The 24,988-nt window shown below is 40.5% G+C and overlaps 1 protein-coding gene across 1 annotated transcript in view; it reads right to left on the bottom strand.

Annotated features, from left to right (window-relative positions):
- Window positions 1-24,988, bottom strand: part of SLIT3 (slit guidance ligand 3) — a gene marked incomplete at both ends in the record, with an annotated part of 466,119 nt that overhangs the window by 53,164 nt on the left and 387,967 nt on the right. Inside the window, 5 exons of the mRNA XM_082291121.1 lie at window positions 10,271-10,395; window positions 14,251-14,414; window positions 18,903-18,974; window positions 24,368-24,439; window positions 24,623-24,694. Of these exons, the coding sequence (XP_082147247.1) occupies window positions 10,271-10,395; window positions 14,251-14,414; window positions 18,903-18,974; window positions 24,368-24,439; window positions 24,623-24,694 (505 nt within the window). The remainder of the gene's footprint in view (window positions 1-10,270; window positions 10,396-14,250; window positions 14,415-18,902; window positions 18,975-24,367; window positions 24,440-24,622; window positions 24,695-24,988) is intronic.

A 24,988-nucleotide genomic window follows, 5' to 3' on the forward strand; every position in this document is an offset into this window, starting at 1 on the left:
TACAGGTTTCCTGGTCAGAAGTTAATAAGAAACCATTACATTAAGGGAAAAGGCTTAGTAAATCTTCCACTTCATGATAGGCTGGAAGGAAAATTCACAGAGAGATAAGTGCGAAGCACACTGTGTTCCATGAATATATCCAGGAATGTTATTCCAACCTACAAGTATCTGCCAGCTTTAACATTCCAGCCTCCTAATCTGGGAAATGAAGAATAAATGGGACACTTGCAGCCACTTTGTTGGACTGTGCTCTGCTCCCACAGAGCATGGCAAGTATTTTATAAGTTTTCTGAATTATTCTGATCTAGGTCAATACAGGCACTTGAGTTTTACTACACCTGGATGTGCCTGGGACCTGCCCTTAAATTCAGACCTGCAAGGTCCAACAGCAGAGGGAAGGGCTAAATGTGGTGTGTAACAGTGATTTCCTGATGTTTTGTATAAAAGAATGAGATGGGATGGGATGAGAGGAAAGGAGAGGGGGAAAAATCCAGACACAATAGAAGACACAGACACTTAGTGTAGAAAGAGAATCCACTCTGAACTTTTGAATGGAGCTTTTTTCTTTGAGTTTTACTTCTTTCATGCTTATTAAAGTGAGAACTTTGATCAAAGGTTTTCCTGAAGCTGTGCCGTGCAGCTATCCAATAAGCTATAAACTGATGCTAATTTTTACCTTATAGCATTTTTTACCAGTGACTTCTCTCACCACTTGAAACCTTTATCCCTTTGCCAAAAATAGTCAAAATTGGAAGGTAAATTGAAATTTTCCAGGGCAGGAAGGGAATGAGATGTCTCGCGATCAAAGTTTTATCACATTAACTTCAATTCCGCTAGAAAATGAAGCTGGGAAAAAAGAATGAGGCATTCAGCAGTTTTCCCTGTAATAAATACATTTAGCAACCATAAACACAAAGAAGAAACAAGAATAATTTTGCATAATTGACGAAGGAAACACGATACCATGAATTCAGCCTCAAAGCCAAAACACTAAGTTACAAGTTTGGTAGGAAAATTCTCTCAAGTTCTATTCACAATTGTGTATTTCAGAGGCTTTCAAGGCAGGGAAACCCAGTTTTTGCTATAATGGGATCATAAAAAGAAGTTTTACATGTACTGCAATTCTTACAGCAGTCATGAAAGCTAGCAGGGCATCTGGTGCTAACTGCAGCATGAGGGACTTCAGGGACACCTCAGCGATCCCTGCGAACACAGCTTTGGGAAGGGAATGCCTTTAAGTAATTAGAGATGTTGTAAACCGTGTGAAGAGTGGCACTAACTTCAAAATATAAAATTAACTTAAATTCTTTTACAGGAAGGGCTAAACCATACAGCATTGGGAATGACTGTTATTTTACCAGTGAGGTCATTTGAAACTGATTTCCTGCTTGCACTGATATTCAGATACATGAAGACAACCCTGTTATCCACACACAGTAATGCAAAGCTCTTCAGTAGATCCAGGTGATACTGTTTTCCTTGTTTATGCTCTTTCTGGCCACGGACATAATGGCTAAGCCTCAATCTGGAAAAGATGTATCTGATGCTCACTGGCAAGGTCAAGCAACTCGAAGAGCTGGCAGGGCGTACGTCAGATCCATCTGCTTAGGCATATATACAAATTATTTGGCAAGGCACGGATAATATCACAGCAATTTTGGATCAGACTGCTTTCAGATTGCCAGGTGGAAATTGAAAGATTTTGATCATCTGTTGTTCACAAAAATCTTGTGACTCCTCCTTCTGAACACAGACCTTGCTATAGACACCCACACCTCAGGGATGAATCCCCACTCACACTGGGGATGAATTAACTCTTTCTCTTCAGTCACCCGTCCCAATGGGGTAATAAAAATGTACCTTCTGAGGACTGCTGTTTAGAAGCCAATTGATTTAACATAAAAAATTAATTTATTTCACCCACCTCTAGTTTGGAATAAAAGTTTTTTAATATAAATCTGAATTTACCTAGCATAATCTGATTTATATTTTCAGTTCAGTATCGCTGTTTATACAGCTGTACTTACACTGACACATCCATACTACAACAGAGTTGCCTGCTGCTCATAAACATGAGAAATACTATTTGCTAAATGGCACAAAAGGCAGCTTATGAAGAGACCCTGATATTGTTCTTGTGCTGCCCCTCCCACCACTCAGCTGATTTAGCTCCCTCTGCAAACTTTCTCAGTATTATTATCCAAAGTAAAAATACAGACAATATTTACACCCCACCATCTTCAGCACTGTGTAGTTACCTCCTGTACCAGTCTAGCTTCATCTGGCATATATATAATTCATAATTGGCCATGGCAGCAGCACTTCTTAGTGACTTCCTTGTCCTTGTTAATAAATCACAATTGTCAATTTATAGAAAATTAGGCAAGCTCTGCCCTCTTAAGCCTCATTTTATTTAAATCAGAAAGATTTATGACCCTCCAGGGTATAATACACCTTCCATTACCTCTCCAGCTAGTAATCAAGAATATGCCTGTCAAAGTCAAAGTGCAAGGATTCATCATATTATTTTTTAAAAACTCTGTTTCTTCTCCTATGAGTATGGAATTTAATTCTCTGTGGACATCTGAGGTTTATTTTGTAATTACATTAATTACCATGTAAATCCTGATTGCCCTTCTAAACCTCTCCTCACATAAGCACTTTGGGTTTCAATGGTCTTTTGGGCTTTTAATCAATGACAGGAGATATGTCATTAATCCATCACGGAGTCAATTCACACAGCACACGTCTGAAATGAGTCCAGAGGTTCCAGACTGGATGGGGCATGTACTCTAGAGCTTCCAAGGTTACAACTGACTGATCCAGACCATTGTGTGAACATTTTGGGAGACGCAGAAGAAAATTAGGGGCACTGAAAATTGTTAATTTTGCTGAGGGTTGACTCTATACATAAAATACAGCCCAATATATTTGATGTAAATCCAACACTGAATATTTCTGATGTAGTCTCTAATTCAACCAGTATTCAGGAATGAGAACTGAAGGTACTGTTTGTAGTACCTTCCAAATACTTAAGTGCCAATTTATTTTGAAGTATATTTTGCAGTGACAATAAACTTTCCCTTTCATACTACCAGAAGTCAGTGCCTCTTTTTTAATGTGAATTCTGTAGAGAAAGTTATAAGGACTGGACATTTATACAGATAGCAAAAATACTATCAATATGATTTAAGAAATAAAATAAAATATAATTGTTGTATTTTAAATTAACTATGCCTAATACTTAAGCTACTGAACAGCCTGCCTGGAGAGGAGGCACACATTACAAGCAGAAACCCAATGAAGCCTAACATGAGGCAGAGATTATGTGATTAAAAAATCTCTCCAAAAAGCTCACTGGGTTTCTGAAATAAATAGAGCTAAATATGCTGGAAGAGTCACAGTCCCTTGGAAGAACCCTCTGCTGGCACTTCCCTGTTTGTTAAGGATGCAGGCGTTTGGTTTGCAACAGCTCTCTGCTGATAAAAGGTCTCACACTGAAGTACACATTATTTCAGCAGAAATGCCAGTGTAATCTGCTTTGCTCATGGAAGATCTGCAAAGCTTCCCTTACAAGGTTTTCCAGCTCAGAGACACCAGCAATCCTTTCTGGTATCAATCTGATAGTGGGCTGAACCGGCAGGTAACCCAGGCAGGCAGCAGTGATTTCAGAATCAAACGTGCACATGAATTTTTCAGACTACTAAACAAGGGAAGCATGACCACTATAATAACAAGCAAGAGCATAATATTTATTTCAGAGGTTCTTTGCAGGAGGGGACCCCAGGGACCATGGGGGTCAGAGAGCTTTGGGACAACCTTACCTGCAGTGTTTTTGCACTCACCCCCACACACTAATCTAATCCCAATCTAATTCCCAAACGAGTCTGGCATTAGATCATTTCTATTAACAGGAGTGGGTTTACTCTTCTTTTCATCTTAGCCTGCTTATAGCAACTTCATCAATTCCATCATCACCACAGGAAAGGAGAAAATAAGGCAATCAACCTCCCAGGAAAATCTCTGGTCATGTTCTTGGACAACAAAAGAAACCCAAAAGCCATTTCATCGAGTAAAATCGGTGCCAAGAAAGCCTCAAGGATAACAGATGACAGAAAATCACAAGGAAATCTACAATAAGGATTTTCAGCTGTGGCCAACTACGTCAACTGGTTCAATCGTGCAGAAATGGTGGGATGCAGAAAATTAAGACCTGGTTAAACAGGACTTGATTAAGCAGAGTTATAGCAACCAGAAATCACCTGAAAGGTAGACAAACCACAGAGGAAGAAAAATTTTTATTTAGTGTAATAGGATCAAACAAACATAAGAACAAGAGCCTGAAATTCAGACTAAACGCCAACAAAAACTTCTCCTTTACCCTGGGAAAAGAAAGATTGGAAGTCTGGTCACTCATTTAGAACTAGACCAGGAAAACAGTAGTAAAACCAAAGTGAGGGGGAATAATCCACACAGATTCTTTTGGATTGTCCATCCAACAGAAGGGACATGACAGTGCCCACCTGTGGGTACAGCTCCCCATCCCCCTGAGCTGCTCAGCTCCTGATGCAGCACTGCACAAACAGAGCAAATGCCTGAAGCTGCTCAACATCTGCTTTCTTGTTGGCCTAACAAAAATGGAAATACTTCTTCAGAGCTGGCTTTACTGTTAAGAGCCCTCATTAGGGCCTGCCACACTACATGAGTGGGTTTTTACAGGGCCTGTGGTGGGTGTGTTCCTGCCTCGACACCTTCAGCCAGCAACTGGGGCGGTAATCCCTCCCTAAGCCTTTCATTTTATGCTCTTCCACATGGAAATCTCCATTTTCTTTAGACCTACTACAACAAAAAGGGCAAAAAGAAAGTAACAAAAGTCTGACTGATGCATGGTAAATTTTACAGAATAAGCACATGGAAGAAAATATAGTTATTTCTGCAGTTTTTTCTGCCCTAGGAGCTTTATATGAAATTGCAACCAGCTACTGCTGACATTGGTGTTTGCCCTAAAAATCTACACATAAATACAGATCTACTCATTTTATGTGGCCACCCATTACCTCTCATCCCTAAAGGCTTTCTCTCTTATTTTACTATGAGTGGAAAATGCTTCTTCGACATTCATTAATAAGCATTTTCAATATAGTTAAAATGATCAAACAGAAATAAAACACCCCAGATCACATAAACACACACTCCAGGAGAATTTATTAGAATGAAAGTTCAAGGCAGAACCACCTCACACCAACAGCATTTTGCTGCACTGATTCCTTCTACATGAAAACTTGGCATTGAGCTGACATTCCAGTGCCTGTTCCCCCGACCCTGACACCGGGAGAGAAGAGAGGCCAGGGCAGAGCAACACATGGAGGCAGAGAGAGGCATTTGCTCTCCTGGCTCATGTGGATGAGGGCAGGCTGCTTAGAGCCCCTTCCAATTTCTTCTCCCTTTGCCACTCCAGCCTGGGGATTTATTTGTGTGCCGAAGGATGCACATGGGGACCCACACGTGTATATTAATAGAGGCAAAGAGACAAAAGCACAGAGCTACGCTTGCACACAGAATCAGCCTGACAAACCAGGCAGCAGCAGCCAAACTCTACCCTGGGTTACATCTACTCAACCCCACCCGAGTCAGCACCACTGAGAAACTGCCCCGTTGGAATAAAAGCACAGTCTGGCCCCTGAGCTGTGAGAGCTGCCCCAGGTAGCTGCAGATGAGCAAACACCACCACACCCACGCTGAGTTCTGTGCTGAATCCTCCCCACACTGCCATTATTGCAGGGCTCTCACGGATTATTTGTGTCGTGCTGCAGAACCTCGACGTGGCAAAGTGCAAATACAGCAAACTTCCCGTGCTCCAAGCACAGGCAAGGCCACAAGCATCCCCACGAGCCAGGGATACAGCCAGGGCAGCACCAGTGGCACAGGAGCAGTGCTGAGGAAACCTTCTGTCAGCCTTGTGCTCAGCAGCCACGGCTCCTGCTCAGCTACACTGACCCCCTCAAGTGCTGGCACAGAATTTGTATCAGTGCAAACACAGGATATGTGTGAATCCCCCACACCCCAGAGACATCCTGCTCTGCCATTTCTAACCTTGTTCCCAGGGACGAAAAGCAGACGTAGGGGGTGAGGAGGGGGAAGAGCCAAGTTCCTAGCAGAACTTTGGAGCCAGCTTCCTCACTAAATACCATTCTGGCTTCACTATAATGCCTCCCACCACAAGAGTCTGGCTGCAAAGAAAGCTATCTCTCCAAAGCCCAAGAGCTTTACCCAGGATTTTTCCAATTGTATCTGTCATTCTGGATGATTGGTGAAATTGCTTGAACCCTCAAGACACTGCAGTGCTGCAAGAGAAGTCAGGACACTGGCTGAACTCAACAGGGAGGTGAATAGATTTGGATAAAACTTAGAGCATAGATGTGCATCAGCATCTGGTGCCTGGAGTGTGGGATAAGAGCTGTGCCAATTTTACCTATCTTCACTTTCCATTTCAGACAGCTGTCAGTAACAGCAGAATCCAGAGGTGACAAACATCTGCATTCCAGCAGCTCCAGCTCCTTTACCTGAGCAATCAGAGAGGCTGTGGAGATTCCTAGGCAGGCACTGGGCTTCCTGATCTGGGTTGGCAATGTTCTTTCATTTCAGACAAAACAAAAGCGTATTTTAAACTCTTTCCCCAGTTCTACAAATAATTCTATTTGAAAGAAAGCAAATTATTCTCTATTTGTTGCTACCTCAGTTTTAAGAAAAAGAAAGTATAAAAGACAAAAATCAGCCAAAAAACTCCAAAAGGGCATTTTCAGAATACAGCAATGGCAAAATACACTGAGTGTTGGTTTCACTCACCTTAGTTTTTGCTAGTTATTCAAATGAATTTTTTTTCAATGGCTTATTGATTGCAAGTTTGATTAATCTCTTGAATTCCAACACCCATGGACTCAATTTTGCAATGTCAATGGGAATACTTATAAGCCACATGCTCTACAGAATAAATGAACTGTAGGTTCCTGTTATCTATGCACCAGCCCCAGCTGCACTCACACACACTGGCTCTACAGGTGGCCAGCAGCATTTCCAGCAGAAGAAAGCTCCATCTCTCTACTTACAATCAGACTTTACAATCTAAACCACACATATTATCTAAATAATCATTCAAAGAATGCTATGGAGAAGAGAAAAAAACCCCAACCCACTGGATAATGACACCTATGCCTGTGTGTTTCATAACATGGAGAGCCAGCTCCTGCCAGCACTGGTGGCACCCTGGAGCTCCTGCTCATGAGCCTGCCAGATGCTAGAAGTGCCATATCCCACTCCTTGGGGCTTTCTCCCCAAAGTACAACCACAACAGCACTGTTTCAACCATGGCTTATCTTCAACAAGCACATTCATCACTCATTTCATGGAAAGAGAAGCAGCAAAGATCATTATCAGCTCAGCCTTGGCCTTTCCTGAGTGAGCAGTCTCTGTTTCTGTCCTAATCAAACACCACTGGGGCCCTCTGGCCTCGCAGCTCAGGTGGTCCATGACTTACCTCATTTTGAGTTTACCCAAACCATCAAGGGCAGCACCACATATGGCTAAAAGCCCCACAAGATGTACATTCAATAGCAAAAACATCTCTGTGAGCATGAAAAGTAAGAGATGGAACCGTCATCAGTGTGACAGCGAAAACCAGACCACAGGCTTTTGAGAATGCAGTTAACTGGTAGAGCATCCTGATTCATCAGGCACCACGTTGGCAACTGGCAACTTAGGTGACTTTCTGCTAGCTGCCCTTTTTTCTGAAGGCTGGCATGAGCACAGGAACCCCAGAAAGCTGCTTGTAATGTCTGTCCCTGTCCAGGGAACATTATGAAGCCGTCAGCTTAAATTTGGAAAAGGGTGGGTTTTTCACTTTATTGATGCACTCTTCCACACAGGATTTTTTGAAAATCTACATCAAACAAGGAATAACAAATGCTGAGAGGGCAGATTTAGGGCAATTTATCAAGGTCTGGGAAATAGCTTCCAGATGGATGGAGCTGTTTGGTGCTGGCTGGTGAGAAGGAAGCAAGGTATTGTTATTGAATTAGCATGAATCTCTGGTGGAGAACTGCGTGGTAGATAGAGTGCTCCTTTCATATGGTTTGCATTTGGACCTGTCATATTTCATTTTTATTCAAAAACCTGTGGTAAAGACACACAGTTCTTTTTTTGCTTATTAAATTTCCACCAATTCTCCCTGAGCTGTTATCCAGTCAGTATTTTTAAACCCTGCTCCAAGTGCCATGCCTGCTCTGTTTGCTCTTTGCCACGCTTGGCTGGCAGCTTGGTGCTTACAAGCTCACAGTGGTTTTGGGGTTTGCATTCACACACTGATGTCACCTGAGAAAGTGAGAGAGGAGCAAAGCTGGATGCTCTGTGAGATGTTTAAACTGAGTCACATCAGGCATTTACCAAAACCCTTCCAAGGAAAACGATGCATCCTGGGGCTTAAGGCACACTACAGTGTGCTGATAAACTAGAGGATTATTCTTGATTATTCTTTTAGATAAATCTTCCCTTCATAACTGTGTCTTCTAGCAGTATAAATGCATCTATACCAGTGACTTTGTGAATCAGGAATACAGCAAAAAACCAAAAGAACAACCAGCAAACAAAAATCTAAGGGCCAAAAAAGAAGATATACTCATAACACATTTTTACTTAGAATAACCTGGACACCTGCTTCATGATACTTGTCTTACAGAGTAAGATATACACAAAGATTTATGTGTTTTCCTGCTGGTTCTGAAATAATTTACTTTTCAAGTTCCCACCTGAAGAATTCCACCTAATTTATGTTAAAAATCAAATTAAAATGACCATTCTCTTGTTAACCTGAGGAGATAAACAGGTTGTTATCAAGTAGTTTCAGGTAAACAGATTTTTGACGATATGGTCTTTTAAATCCTAGAAAAGTTTCTGGTTGATATGCCAATGGGTAGAAAGATTTTTAATTACAGGAAATTTCCAATGCCTTTTTCAATTATTTAGGGGAAGTGTTATTATCCTTGAGTACTAAGTGTTGGGGCACTGGGTGAAATAGAAGAAATAAGCTTTATATCTTCCCTTTGTCAGTGTTTCAGGGATCTATTGCAATTACTCTGGGATGTATCCCAGGCAAACAGAGAAGGGAAATGGTGATATCATCACAACCAATTAATTCCTAAATCCTACCTGAAATGTAACACAGAGATACTTGTGCTTACTTCCCACACCTATGTCTGGTTTTGCCCTCCTTTTTCTCCCCTATAATTCTTATTACTTTGTGTTTTATGAGCATCTGTTTCAACTGACCAGGACTGTAAGAAATATCCAAAGAGGCAAATAAAATCCCAATCTGCAGGATGCAGCCTACTTTGGCCATAACACCTGAAACCCCCCAGGCTGTGAACAGATCATATGCCTCATTTATTACTTACACTTAATCCTTCAGCTACTGACTCCTGAGCTAGATTTCCAGCTCCATCAGCTCTAAGACAGTGCCCTGGTGTCCTTAAACTCTCACAGTGCAGTGTGAACAAGGGGAGTTATCCATCACTACTGAAGAAACTGCTTTACTCAGTGACCCTTTCTCCATTTCCCAATGTGTTACCAGGAAGCTGGCACTGCTCACACTGACTGGCATCCACAGGATTCGTATTTGCAGATCCCTCTATGGACATGAGTGCTCTGAATTCAGAGACAGCTGATTTAGGGGTTGTGTCTGATCAGTGATCACCTTTCTGCTCATCAGTCTGTGTAAGGTGGATGTAAACTACCAGGTATCAACATTCTGTCACTGTGGACCAAACTGGCCCTTCATTCTCATCTGAACTGCCTTCCCTTTGGCTGGAAGCCTATGAAATGGTGATTTTGTTGCTGGAAAAAAAAATAAACTAAAAGGAGGATAAAACCAACTTGCCATTTTACATGGATATCTACATCACAGAATCAGAGAATGCCCACGGCTGGAAGTGACCTCTGGAGATTGTAAAGTCCAACCACCCTGCTCAAAAGAGGGTCAGCCAGAGCCAGTTTCTCAGGATGAACTGTGTAGTCACAGCACAAAGCAAAGCCATTCCAACTGCAGGGGATGAAATTTGTAGCAGGGCACAGGTGAAAATTCACACACAAACCTGCTTGAGCAAGGCAACTTTGGAGGCCAGGTGCCTGTAAAATTAACTTCTCACAGTACAACAATTAAAAAAACACAAGTGAAGGGGAACAGTTCCTCGCTTCTCGTGTAGCTCATTTGGAGTCATACCTTGAAACCAAAAGGGCAAGTGCACTGGTAAAGCTCCACTGGGTCACTGCTGCATGTCCCATTGTTCTTGCAGGGGTTGGAGAGGCAGGGATTGCACTTGGACACAACACTGAGATCCACTGGCTCTGGAGAGGCAAGCACAGAGCATTAGCAGAGAATTGGATTGCAAAATTAACGCCTCCCATGCACACACAAACGTTTTTTCCTAAGCACTGGCGCAAATGCACAAACTGCAGGTGCACTGCACGACACCATGGGATTCCCAGGGATCAGAGAGGCTTTAAGTACTTAAATCAAGTGCTAGGCAAGTCTCAATGATGCTTATATTCTCCTGAAGATGCAAACATATGCTCTGAAAAAAGCATGTTGGGAACCTCCAGGGAGAGGGTTATATATATATATATGGCTTTCAGCAATTTTTCCTTTTCTCAGCTCTGGAAATCCTGCAACAGCAACCCCAGGGAACTGTAACCTGACATTTCTATGGCTGATAACAAGAATGAAAGTGCAGATGCAACAACATAAATAAAAACCATGCACAAGACAGATTTAGTTAGAGGCCTATGGGAATATTTAGGTGCAAAGTTCTCTACCATCCTTAATTTTAACAGAGTTTGAAACTTACTTTCTTCCCTACCCAGAAGAATGATCAACACTGAGCCACCTCAGAAAAGTGCAATAAAGCAAAATATGCACAGATGTAAATACATGCAGGTAAATACACATGGCCATATTTAAACCATGTAATAAACCTCATATTTTTAGCAGAAATCTTCCAGAGAAGTAGTGAAGTATGTAGGTGAGCAGGAAAACAAACACAGACTAAAACAACACTAATTACATTTGGGGTCCCAAGTCAATCAATATTTTATGGCTGAGATTTTACAGAAAGCTAATTTAGGCAGTTATAGTAACAGGTATAGTCACAGGTATAGTCACAATTTCAACACGGTGATTTTTCAAGTGGCTACATTTCAAATACGAATAAGTATTAACTCCTTGGCTTTTATGTATAAAAAATAAAACCTAGCACTTTAAAGTGGCTTAAATTATATCAGGCAGTAAAGACCTTAACATAATTTTATTTCATTTTTAAGGGAATGTATTTAAAAATAATTTAAAATTGGTCCTGTACTAATCAGAAGTGGGCACAGAGCTTCTGTTACTGCATGATAAATGGTAAGAAGGAGTAAATTGTGAAACATCCTGAAAGTGAAGAAAAGAAGCTTATATTTGATGGTCAAGAGAAGGTGGAGCTCCAGAGTTAGGAATGAGTTAGAACTGAAATGAGTTAGGAATGAGTTAGGAATGAGTTAGGAATGAAAAAATCCCTTCCAGTCTGGGATTTGCTTTGAATCATCCTGCATGAGTAATAAACCTTCACTGTTTACTTTGAACACTTGCAGAGCACCAGCAGGGGTAAGAACATGGCAGGAATGGGAACTGAAGGGTCTCAGGTGACAACACCTGGGCTGTGTCCTGGTCCTGTAGTGACAGTGGTGCCACCAGGGACTGACTGGGAGTGCCATGTGCAGTAATGGGGGAAAAACACACAGGAAGAAAAAAATCCCAAAATTAAATAAAGGACTATTGTCATCCTATTCTATCTTTGTGTTTATGTCTACCTACATGCCATACATGTTTTTACCTTGGAGTTAGGACAGCAAGAGGAAATCACACCTGAATTCCTGGCAATGAGCGGGGCTGGAATGTGACATATCTGAGTTACAGTTGTCTTCATGGTAAAATAGACAAAGAATAAACAAAGGTGGCTCCTCTGAGAGCTCATGAGACAGGCAGCAGTGTTGCTCTTTTAGATTTAGAGGTCAGTGAGACGAAATTCGTTCTATTATTTATTTATTTCATAAGACATGTACATTTTCCATTTATTTCTATGGCATAGATCAAAGCCAATCAATGTAGGAGCTAATAAGAACAGTGTTAGTTCCTAGCAGTTAAGTAGTTCATTACTTTGCCCTTGTGGATTTGATTTATAAATCCATATAGCAAAATGCCCTCAGCCCAGCACATTCCTTTCCTCTACTGCATAGCTGGGAGGGCAAGTTAATAAAAAGCAGAGCTGAGTTTGCATGACTTGCACATAACACACTTTTATTTTCTTGGCTCTGCTGAGACATAATCTCCTGCTCACTCACAGGCTAAACCCATATTTTTAACAAGAATAAGTTAAAATACTTTTTTCTTTTTCCTAATGTAAAAGTTCCTGGAGGTCCCAGAGGACATCTGAGCGTGACCTCTATGCAGCAGCTCAAGGTACCCAGCCCAGCACGGGCACACTCTTGATGCTGGGACCCAGGGGTTTGGGGAGTTGGGGCTCAGCACTCCCTGAAATGGGAAAGGGGTACAGTGAGACTGCCAAATCGTTCACTGGTTTCCAAAATATTTGTACTGTGATGAGCAAAGGTGAATTTTTCTAGGTCCTGGAGTTTCTTGACCTTTACTGCCACTTGTCCAGACCCTCCACAGATTTTGCTTGTGCTAAGACCAACTCCAAATCAACATATTTTTTCTCCTTTTCTGTTCAGATAAAGCAAGCCATGGAGACCTTTAGGATATTAGAAAGCACACCAGCTTTCTAGTGGACCAATCCAATATTTACATAAGAAGCATACAACTACATCTAATATCCTGGATCACAGATTTACTTATCTTTTGCCTAAGAGTTGCTTGTTTAGTTTAGAGAGGAAATGAGTGCAACTATTGATTTATCACAGGTTCAGAATGAAGAAGACATCCAGCTTCTCTTTCTGGTTAAGTTTTCAGGCCCTGTTTAATGTACAAAATCAATTATTTTCTTTGGTTCATGTCATGGGAACAAGTGCATTATTTGGTATTTTTAGTACTTATTATATTTGTACTTCACATTTAAGAGACTATTGCAAAGTCTGTGGTTTGACAGTTATGGTCAGAGTTCTGATAGTTTTGAGACTGACATTTCAAAGTAATTAAATTATAAGGTTACAGTTATTAAAGATATATTTGAAAGGACATAAAATTCAGCTCAGCCTTGGGAACCTGTGTTTTAAACTCACCCCAACACCATCATTTGTTTGTTCAGCAGTTTAATTCCAGCACCTATAAAATCACCCTGCCAGGCAGTAGTGTAAATGGGCATGGCACTCTGAGAGACATAAAAACAGGCTTTATGCCCTCATTTCCATTTCTAAGAGAGGCTACTGATCCATCTTTTCCACTATAAACATAGCTCCATCTTCAAGTACTTGCTGGTAAGCTAAGAAAACCTCCTTAACTTTTTTTTTTTTTTTATGAGAACATCCAGCTACGTCTTAATCTCAACTCACTAATGAGCTCCTTACTTAATCCACAAAAAGTGTGCTCCTTATCATGCCTGACTGCTCTCTAACACAGTACACTCCTGTCACTGAGTACCCCAAATTGTTCAGAGCTGCACCTCAGCCCTCTCCTGAATGAATGCACACTGAATTCGGACATGACACGTTTTCCATAATCTGCAGTTTCTGAATCACAGCTGATGGGAACAGTTTGCAGATCAGCAGATGAAAACGTACTTTTGGTAAATATTTGCTTTCCGGAAGAATTCTCAGTTCCTCAGTTTTCATGTAAATGTACGTAATAACTACAGTTCTCTATGTTTTTATAACAACTCTTATTTTCCCAAATTTTTTTGGGGTAAGTCACAGGCCAAAACAAATTATTTGTTCCAAGAAGTTCTAACAACACCCTACATACTAACATGCCATTACATAACCTGGTGTGAGCATCAGGAACACTCCCTGCTCTGAGGCTCCCTGGTTTTCCTGCCAGTGGAGCAGTTAACTGCACTTTGGGGAAGAACACAAGAAAACGCAACTTGGAAGGAACGCGACGGTTCAGAAAACGAAACCCAAACCCAACTGCCCTGTGAACACACAAAACCAAGGGTGTGAAACTAAAGCCCTGTGGGCAGCACAGGGCAGAGGGTCCCAGCTGGCTCCTACCTTTGCACTGGAAGTGGTGGGTGGGGGTGGTGAGCAGCAGCCTGTCCACCATGGCTTCGGGGCCGCGGCAGCGGGCGATCCCGGGCTCCTTGTATCCCGCCTTCACCCACTCGGAGAGCCAGCGCAGGTGGCAGTCGCAGTGCAGGGGGTTGGTGCCCAGAGCCCTTGGGGTGCAAAGCAATGAGCACAGGTTATTTGGCAAAGATAACAGCTCTGATCTCACCGAGGCACATTTTATTCTACACTTCTACAGTGACGCTTTGTTTCACAATGTGGGAAAGATCTGATGAGGGTTCAGAAGGATTTTAGATTAATCTCCTGCAGTATTCCTGTTCTTCTCCTTTCTTCCCATCATTAGTTAGGGAAGTTGTGTAAATACCTTAGAAGAAATCCCTCTTTCAAACAATTGTGCTTGAGCAATGTCACCAGACATATTGCTTTCATCAAATTTATCACATTGATTCCCTTTATTTAATTCTTTGTCCTTCCTGAGCATATTCTAACACTGAATTTTGTAATTTAGTTTGGATCTGATGGCCCACACTTATGACTCCTCACCAGACAAAGCACACATGCAGAGGATACCTCCATTTTCCAAACTGCAATCCAGTGTCTGCTAAGTTTATTTATGACTTTGAAAACACATTTGCTGCTTGACCCATCATTTGAGTTCGGTCAAATAGTTGAAGAAGATGCAATTACACAGTGAAATTATAATTCTGAGAATTTTCCCTTTATTCATGGACATGTATCCAAAAGAAAACCAACCTTTTAACCTTAAATTTTGGTGCTACCTTTACTCATTTGTAGTTCTCTTTCTCTTAAAGAAAGTGTCTTCTCAGGAAATCAGTCAATTACAAAGTTCAGACTTCAGAAAAGTCACTTTGAAGACAACTATGTGTTGAAAATGTGAAGAAATTTATGTTGAAAGTCTTTATTTATTTTGCTCAAAGTCAACGTAAGACTTCAGCTGTACAACACCTGAATTGCCATCAGAGGAAAATAAACTAAATAAAGAATAGCACAAGGAAGAGATACTAAAGAAAACAATGATTCAAATTGGTTTTTAGACTTCAAAATTTCTGCATATGCTATAAACTATTTTTAAGATGCTACTTTAAACTCAAGCTTCTTTCAAATAAAAACATATCAGGCAGGATATTAAGACAGAAACCTCAGTAAATTTGTTGATACATTTCTATTGGAGTGACTAATGAACCCACTGTGCCCTAGACAGATTCATAATGAGAGTTCATAGGTTCAAACCCTGTCTGGGGCTCATTCATCAAAATTAAATGTGTACTGCAGCTCTGCATTAAAAAATATCCATCCACTCCTCCTGTAAATCCATTGCTTACAATGGAAAAAAACTACTGGGTTGACTTTTTCACCCTGTAACTGATCAACTGGCTCACTTGTCCAAGGTCAAACAAAATGCAGCAGTGAAAGCTGAGAAATTTTTAGTGTTGAGCAACTGCCATATACAAAATGTGAGTGGGAGGACAACGGAAAGATTGTTACCATGTTAATTAATATTTATAAACTACATTAGAAACACAGTTGCTCTACAGTCACTAGAAATGATTACTAATAACATTGTTGACAACTTCAGAAATTATCACATGTATCCTTCCACACTTCTGGTTGTGGTTTGTACTTTGTTTTGGGGTTTTTGCCTTGAATTTGGGTTGAGTTGGGTTGAGTTTGGTTTTTTTTTTTTAATTTTTAAAGCAATTATTTCTAGGAACTAGAGATAATTATCAGATTTTAATTCATGAGTTCTAACATACTTTCTTGATTTCTTTGCCCATTATAGCAAAATATTTCCAGAAGGTAAAAATATCTTGCGCTGTAAGGAAATACCCTGAATTTCCTTGTAAGGAAATACCAGCAGCATTTTCAAAATGTTGAGCAGATATTTCTGTTCAGACACTTATTTTGTTTCAGAGGCAACTCTGAATAAAGTCAATTAAAAAACTCTATCTGTGATAATGTTGAAAAACAGAGGACAGGACAGTTTATTTTTACAGGTAGTTAATAAAAATTGGAGTAAAGACGATTCAGCAGGATTAGGAATCCCACTGTATGGCAAATATGTTGGAAATACCTGCTGTACCCAACATCATCCATTCCCTAGGGTTTGTGGAATTCCTGGAGTGCCCCAGGGTCAGCTTGTGCGTGGGCAGTACTTGGGACACTGAATCAAAGAATGGTGAGGACAGCAACGACAGGAACTGCATCCCAGTTCCATCCCAGCAGATTTTGGATTCTTTTAAAGTAACATTATACTTGATCCTACAGTAGTGCTGTAGCATTCTTATCATTGCCCTGGACTAAAAACATTAGTAGAGTCATGGCTTAAATAGACAATTATAGGATTCAACTAAATAAAGTAATAAATAGTAAAAAAAGCAGGGTACAGCACATAAAAACCTACCTCCAAATTTAGTGAGCTAAAGCCACACAGTTTGTTATAATATTTCCATTTCAGGGAGATGATGTTTACGACGTAGAAGAAATTTGGTGAATATTTTCCTACAGGCTTTAAACAGCTATGGAGAAAGTGATTGGATCATCTAGATTTCCCTTTTGTTCTTCCAATTACAGACCAACTCAAAACTGCTGCAAAAGTGTCCGACTAAAATCTGTACTTTTGTCTATGCTACACAAACATCTCTTTGCAATTCTAAAAGCTAGTTTGATGTCCCCCTTGTCCTGACACAGGAGGCCTGGGCTGACCATCCTGATCCACACCCTGGTACTCAGCTCGCCTCTGCCAGAACACCAATCCCACCCTCAGCCACACACCTTGCACAGTTAAGAAAAATTTTTGTTCTTCCATGCCTTAAGAGGTTGATGGGTAGCAACTCCTTCTATCATTTTCAAACTGACTCCAAGTGCATGCTTTCTCCTTGAAGATCTATATATCAGGAGGAGCTCAAAATGCATTTATTTTCAATTATATATGACTAGGTTTGAGTAAGCACAGCTTTTTCTGGCATGTGAAGAAAAAATTCATTGTGGTTGCTAAAAGTTTCAGGATCCTCTTTAAGAAACTGGAGAGCACTATTGCACTGTAAAATTCAACTGCTCAACTGCGCAAATTACACCCCAGACAGGTCTTATTTATTTTATGGATCCTATTTATTACTGTTCATTTGGGCTTTGTGTATTTTACATTTCTGGCAGCACATATATCTAAACAGAAAGACTGCAGAGATTGTATTGGGCCAAAGGGGCTTTTATCACTCCCTAAGGTGAACGGTTTACCCAGGAAAACTGAATCTGCACTTCATTTAATGCAAACCCTGAGGGAAATCCAAACAAATGGGACACGATACGTTTATTTCTTGAGTTCTAAAAATACCCCCAGAAGCCAGATTCCCAGTATGGGAGGTGTCACTGCACTTCCAGAAGGAGGTGCACGGCTTCAGCTCAGTCAGACTTTCAATCCCAAACACACAAAATGACTTGACTAAACTGGGAACAGGAAAAACAAATACATTTTGCACAAAACCAATGATACCAAGGTGTAAGCTGGAAACAGAGAAGATTATTTCTCTGCTCAAGTTGCCCAAGTTGCTGTCATGATTTCTGTCACTACCAATCCGAGATATTTTTTTTTTTATTGTCCAGAGAGGAACAGAGACAGAAGCTACACAGAAACATAAAGCCCAGGGATGTATCTGCTATCCAGAAAATATCTAAATATCCAGCTGAATCTGGTGTTCAGGGAAGTGTTCTGGAGGGCATGTTAAAGGTTGAAAAGAGACAATAAATAGATATAAACCTGTGTTAAATGCACACATGTGTACATCAGCATCAGGGCAGAAAACATCTGTATCAGCCTATGAAACCACTCGCTTCTCAGAGGGACCAAGACAAACCCTCTGATAAACTGAGGATAGTAATCAAGAAATATGCCACACAAAATCACTTTTCCTACATCTATTGCCCAATACTGTGAAGGAGCACACACTACCTCAGTGAAAAAGCATTTTCTGGTCACTCAAGTTTAGTTTGGAGCCATTGCAGCTCTTTGTCTGTTCTTTCGTCAGCTAAACTGCATTTGAAAGTCTCCTGGCCCTTTACCAGCACAACGGTGATTTCCTCAAAAAGCTGAATGTCTAATAATTTTTGCAAACTATGGAACGAAGTATGAATGCTGTGAAATGACCAATTTCCATGTGATTAAATATATATGTCTTGCAGCAGTGATTCATCAACAAGTCCATATACTGACAACATTTCAGTATGCAAAACATATGACACTTATTAAGCAAAGAATTCACATTTGCTTAATATTTGCTCTTTGTGGGAGGTTTCCTGTCTCATTCTCAGACCATCATACACTCTGCATTTCACATTGACAATGCTGAAAGAAAACTTTAAACACAAAGTCCACAGCAGAGAAAACTGTCACACTTGCTCATTTGGTTTTCCTTAAGAAAATATTTTTATAACTAATAACAACAGGTTCTAGCATTTTTTTATTTCCTTTGAACTGATGCACTATGAATATCCAGAGCACATTACGGAAAGTGAGCAGGAAAAACAAAAAAGCAATGCAATCCTACACTGGTACCAACATGCACTGCTTTACAAATCTGAAACCATCAATCAAAGAGATGAACCCAGGCAGAAGTACTTACAGATGGGACAGGGACACCAGGTCGTTGAAAGAACCTTCGGGAACACTGGAAATATCGTTTCCATGGAGTGTCCTAGAAGGGGGAGAAGCAGGAAGGTATCAAACCACAGTATTTTGTCTGCTCCCTGCAACTGAAGGAATTGATGCTTAAAAAGGGTATTTAATTTTGATTCTTTGAGAGTTTCTATGAGTTTCACAACTCATGAACTTCCACGCTTTATCACTACTATCTCTAAATGCTGGCATTGAAAACAATGATGCAATCAGAATTGCTGGTGAGTACTGCTGTAAAATTAAAAAGGTGACATACCATTTATGCTACCAGAACTGTATTGATGACAAGCAGACCCTCACATACAGACCTGTGCTCTCTTATACAATCCCATTAGCCAGAAGCACAGCAGAGACAGAGCAGGGGAAATAAGAATTGTGAAAGTTAAATTAGGTATTGACTGCAGAGAGATCCTAGGAGAGAGACCAAGGGTCCCCAAGGGTAAATACAGCCACACTTTCCCGTTCTTACAGTAGAGAATACCTCTCTGTGCTACCAAGGAAAGCACCTGAAATCAGTTTTAGGACATTATTCACCCTGTGCAAAGGAACTATCATTTTTTAGCAGCATTTTCAGGACCCCTGAAAGGAGTGAAAGGGTTCTCCACTGTTTCCAGGACAATTTAAGCACCCACTTTATCTCTTTTCTGAGATATACATTTGTGTGTGGGGAAACGTAAATGGGAATTACCGTCAGTGCTCCAGACATGGCAGAGGAGGGTGGAAAACAGAGAGCTGCTGTGTGTTTTGTAGCAGCTCTTGCCCTTAAGTCATTCATTTTCTAACTTACTGTTTGATTTGCTGACACAGCAGTCACATCTTTTATTTCTGTAAGTGCACATATTGTTGAAACATTGAGTTTAAAACAACCCAAATCTCAACCCATGGAAATGGACAATAGTCCCAAATGAAAACAAAAGCACCTGTTTTTTGCAACCTTTCTTCCCTAACACCACTATAAGCTGCACCAGGATCTACATGATGCCCTTCCAACATCCTGAGTCTGAAATTTTCTTTTAAGCATACCTTGGTTTTGACTATCAATAATAACTTGGCATATGTAAGGGTGTATCTCCAAGAAATTAATCTGAACAGGAACAGGAAGGATATGAGCTCCCACACAGTAACTCCAGATAAAACACACTCACTCATTCTGTATAGAATGACCAACTGACTGAGACAAACCCCACAGCTATTAGACAAGGGGTATTTTGTTGGTGTGAGAAGGACTACCCATCCACTTGTCATCAGTGTTTAAGGAAATGAGCACATTTAAATAAGCAGCTGCCCATAATGAGCTTACTGCTGATCTTTTAAATGGCTTCAAGATCTGCAAGACAATTCTCTGTAAACAGATGACAGAACTTATATTAATCTTTGGGTTGTATCAGTAATGTTTATCCTGTGAAGGGGTACATTTTCTTTCCTAGGTGTATTGGAAACATCCAAGAGAAGCTGAAGAATGACATAGCCATTTATCTGTAAGAAGTTAAACCCATCAAATATAAAAACCTTAGAATGATTGGCTTTATTACATGTCCCAAACACCGAGGTGTTTCATGGATGCAAATGCTTGTGTTTTAATAAAAAAAAATCATGTCAGCAACATCATCACTCCTGCAACTAAAATTAAATGACAAATTCTAAACCCTGCTTAAAACTCACAATAATAAATAGTGGCAAGAGAATTCAACAGTGCAACAAAATCTTTCCTCTTGGATCTACATCAGGAACACATTTTTATACCAAAAATTCTTATCCGCAAATAGTCAAATAAAATTTTAACATTAGGACAGTTAAAGCACACACACTGATGTGTGTATTCTCCCTCAAAAGCACAACTTCTAGGGATCCTCTTGTCTAAACTCTAGTGCACAGCAGGGGTATGGATTTGAGGTGATGTGGATCTCCTCTGGAGGACAGAGTAACAGAACACTCAAGAATTCTTGAAATTAAAACTTCCTTCTCCATGGAATCTCACTAACTTTATTCCTTTGTCTTCAGGGAAGGAAATTAATTCAACATATCCTTTTGGGCTGGGGTTCTCTGGTTGTTTTTCTTTTACGAACCCTTCCCACGTCCTGCATGCCAGCCCATTGTCCACAGCATTAGGTTACTACAGACACAGGGGGGATGTGTTTTTGTGAGGACAGAAATGTGGCCAAAGGGTCGAGCTCACAGAGCCACAACCCATCAAGGGCAAACACCTACAGGGAGCCCCAGAGGGTGCCAAACCCTGCAGGAACCGACACAGCTCGGATGTCAGGGAAAGGGGGAAGCCACAGTGTCACTGCTCAATGCTCACAACAGCAGAGCTTTTACAAAGTGACTGGATAAATACAAGGGATCATTCTGTGATGCAAAATAATAATAGTAAAGAAACAGACAAATACTTCTCTTAGGTCAAATCAGTGCAGCACCCACCAATGAAAGTGTATTGCAAAAACTGGTTCCGAAGTTGTGCCTGAAGATTATTGGTGACAGCTTTATCAGCAGAGATACTACTGCTTGTCTGAGCTTTGAACTGCAGGAAATATCCTTCAGTTTTCAGTAGAACTAGAATATCTGTTAATAGAATATTCAGTAGGTAATTTTATCCCTTTTTTCCCTAACTATAACATGGACAATTATTTAGTGACCTTAGAAAGTATTTTGATTTCTGTACTTTGCCTCTTAAGTCACATATAAAAATATGTGATTACAAAATAATCCTTAAAATAATCTGTTCAGGTCATCCAGAGAGTTCTAATACTTATAACTTGTCTCAATCTCAGTTTCCTTAATCTGTTTATATTTAGTTTCTAAGAAGACTAGCTTTGGACAAATTAACTAAAAAACAAACCCACAACTTTTCACGGTAATAGCTTTGGCTCAAAAACCTACTGATATCACTTTCTGCTTATTAAAAAAATTCTCCAGACTTTATGTCGTGTGCTCCCCAGCACCCTTTGGCTGCCGTTGTGGATAAACCATGTGAAGGCTGAGATTAAAGACCTGATTGTGTAAACACTGATAGATATTAAGGTTCAAACATAAACATGTTGACTCTGCAGTTTTCTCACTTGGGCCTGTGCTGAAAAATCTAAGAAAGGGAAGAGAGAATGAAGTATCTGTCTAAGACCAAGTGCATCATGCAGCTGTGATTATTCTGATTTTCAAAGCACTTATTTACTGCATTTACTAGAGAGGCAAAAAATAAAGAAAACATAAGGAATTTGGAAGACCTTCCTGAGAAGGGTCTGCTACCTTCAAAGGCACACACAGCCAAAGGTAATGAGATCCCTATCTTCTTCGTATTAAAAAAAAAGGTGGAAATTGTTTTGCTGATGTTTCCTCTTTTAAGTTCCCCTGAGAGCATGGATAATAAAAAAATGACAATAACAGATTTCATATTGTCTCTTGGAAACCATTTTCTCTTTGGAGAATTGATTTTTAGTAGCAACAGTGAGGACACGTGGCAAAAGTTGTAGCTGATACCAGAGTTTTGTGGGCCATAATAAATCAAATCAATCTGGAGGCTTTCAAATGCAGGGAGCACAAACAGAGATTCCCATTTAGGCTTCATTTCACTGCTCTGTGCAAGGCAGTGAGGAGTTTCTCCCTTGAAAGAGGAAGATATTTTTTCAATTTGATTAGCAGATCATTTGAAAAAGCCAAAATAACAACAGTTGTCATTAGAATACCGCCCTCTGTTTCTGCCCATATTGTGGCCAGCAAGAACAGAAGTGAAAAGACAAATTGTAGCTATTGGAAAGAGGGAGGCATGGTTTATCTACACTGTAATTCAGGGTAGAGAGCCCCACACAAGCTTTAATCAAGCTAGCTTGCATATCAGAAGCAAGCCAGAAGACAGCTCCATATGGAATAATTTATTTGGCCATGAAACAGAATATATTAATCTGTGGCTGAATTTCAGGACTCATGTAACAGCTCAAATGTGACCATCCTAGTGCACTAGAAATCAGGATCCCAAGCCAAACTTAAAACAACAAATCCAAATCACGTATCTTTCTCGTATTTACTAATGAAAAGTGGGAATCCAAAGCTGTCTTGTAATTTGGGAGGTTGAAACTGAGATATCTGTTTCACCACTGAAACCACAGTGAAAGGTCTCAGCCAAGCTGCTCTGCCTTATTGCTTCCACAATCCCAGTACTGTCCATGTTGACACTTTGATTCCACATTTATGGAGTCAGTGCACAGCAACCACTGCTTTTTAAATTAACACAAACTTCTGCATGTGAATGTCATCTATTGTTTTTTTTTTTTTCAACAGAGAAAATACTAATGTGAAGTTTCAAAGCACTCAGGACAACCTTCAGCTCCTCTGCCCTGACCTTTGACTGTTCAGAGCTCTTTTCCTTCAGCACATTGAACAATCTCACCACAGACAAGCTATTTAATTTATCCTCTTTAGTTACTGTGCAAGTCCTGGTGACCCACTTGTGCTTCTGGGCTGTGGGGAGGAAGGTGCCTTCTCCACCTTCCTGACAGCTGCACAGGGGGCCAGGTGTCCACAAAAGCAACTGAGCAAACCCAGCCCAGGGTTTGTTTCTGATGGTGAGAGGCAGTGAATATGAGACAGAAGCAGGAGCCAGTCCTGTAGATGCCTGAGGAAAGCTGGGAGGAGGCTCTTGCTGTGAGGAACAGGCCCACAGCCCACACTCTGAGACAATATGAAGATGACTTTAACAAGAGATTGTAAACAAATGGTTCAATCCAGAAAGCTGCTGAAAGCAGCTGCACTAGAAAGAAAGGAAGAGTACAGAAAAGGACCTCCCAAGAAATAAACCACACATGGATGTCTCTGAGTAGGCCCCCACTCAATATGAGGTGTAATTTCATTCACAACTTCAGGACATTTGAGACAGGCATCTCAACATTACTGGTGCCCAGCCACTGGCCTGATTTATTCACTGATTTAGCATGGGGGCTTCTAACTTCCCTTCAGATTGCATTCTTTTGTGTAAAAACTTGCCTGCATAAATCTGAATCAGTAGAAAATATTCTGAAAATGCACGAGTTTTCCACAACTACACTCTTGCTGAAGCATCCAATGGAAACTCACACTCTACAACCAAGTTTTTACAGACAAAGAGAAAAGTCCTTTGCTGTGGAACACCCAAACATTGTTCAGGCAGAAGAGGCAGACTCTATGCAGTCTTTTGGAGACCTGTTTTCACAACAGGTCCTGTACCTGAGCTTTCAGAGAAAAGCTGCTCATCCTGCAAATACATAATTGCTTCCTTAGCACTCACCTGCTCTGGCCTCCACCAGGCAATTTGCACCAGAGTACAAGTACATTGAAGCTAATTATGTGAAAATATTCATGACCACCTGCCCATTAAACCCTCCCTGCCATCAGCTGCAGTCTAACACAGCTGCAGCTCAGCTGCTTTGGAGGAGTTGCACTTACAGCACTCGCAGAGACCGGAGCCCGTTGAAGGCGTGGACGGGGATGCACCGGAGCCTGTTGTAACTCAGGATGCTGCAGAAGGGGAGAGCACAGTCACAACTCTGTGTTGGCTTGGATTATTTCTCTACTAATTCAACCACAGAGAAGCATGGAAAGCCACATGCTTAAGCAACAAGATCTACACTAATTGCTCAACAGCTAAGATGGTGTTGGAAAAGCAATTAAAAAACTGTTATCAAAACTTGGGCTACTTACAGCGTTGATAACTGAGTCATGTTGCTGAAGGTGTGGTTGGCCAATACACTGATGCTGTTGTTGCTCAAATCACTGAAGAAACACACAGAGAAAATAAAATTTACATGTATGAATTATGAAATATGCCTTTTTTAAAAGATTACATAATATCTGCACAGCAAATGCTTGAAGAAATTGAAAAGTCACATATTATCAACTGGTGTATTTTCTGACCAGTTTTGAATGAGCTTTAATGGAAAAGCACATCAGACTCCCCTAAAAAGCCTCAGGCTCAGACATATTAAGGCATACCTCCAGCATATAGCATTCAATGAAAAGAACAAATGAATAAATGATACAAATACTGCTGAATATTTACTATTCCAA

The sequence above is a fragment of the Coloeus monedula genome (genome assembly GCF_965178545.1).
Source record: "Coloeus monedula genome assembly, chromosome: 15".
NCBI classification, from domain to species: domain Eukaryota; kingdom Metazoa; phylum Chordata; class Aves; order Passeriformes; family Corvidae; genus Coloeus; species Coloeus monedula.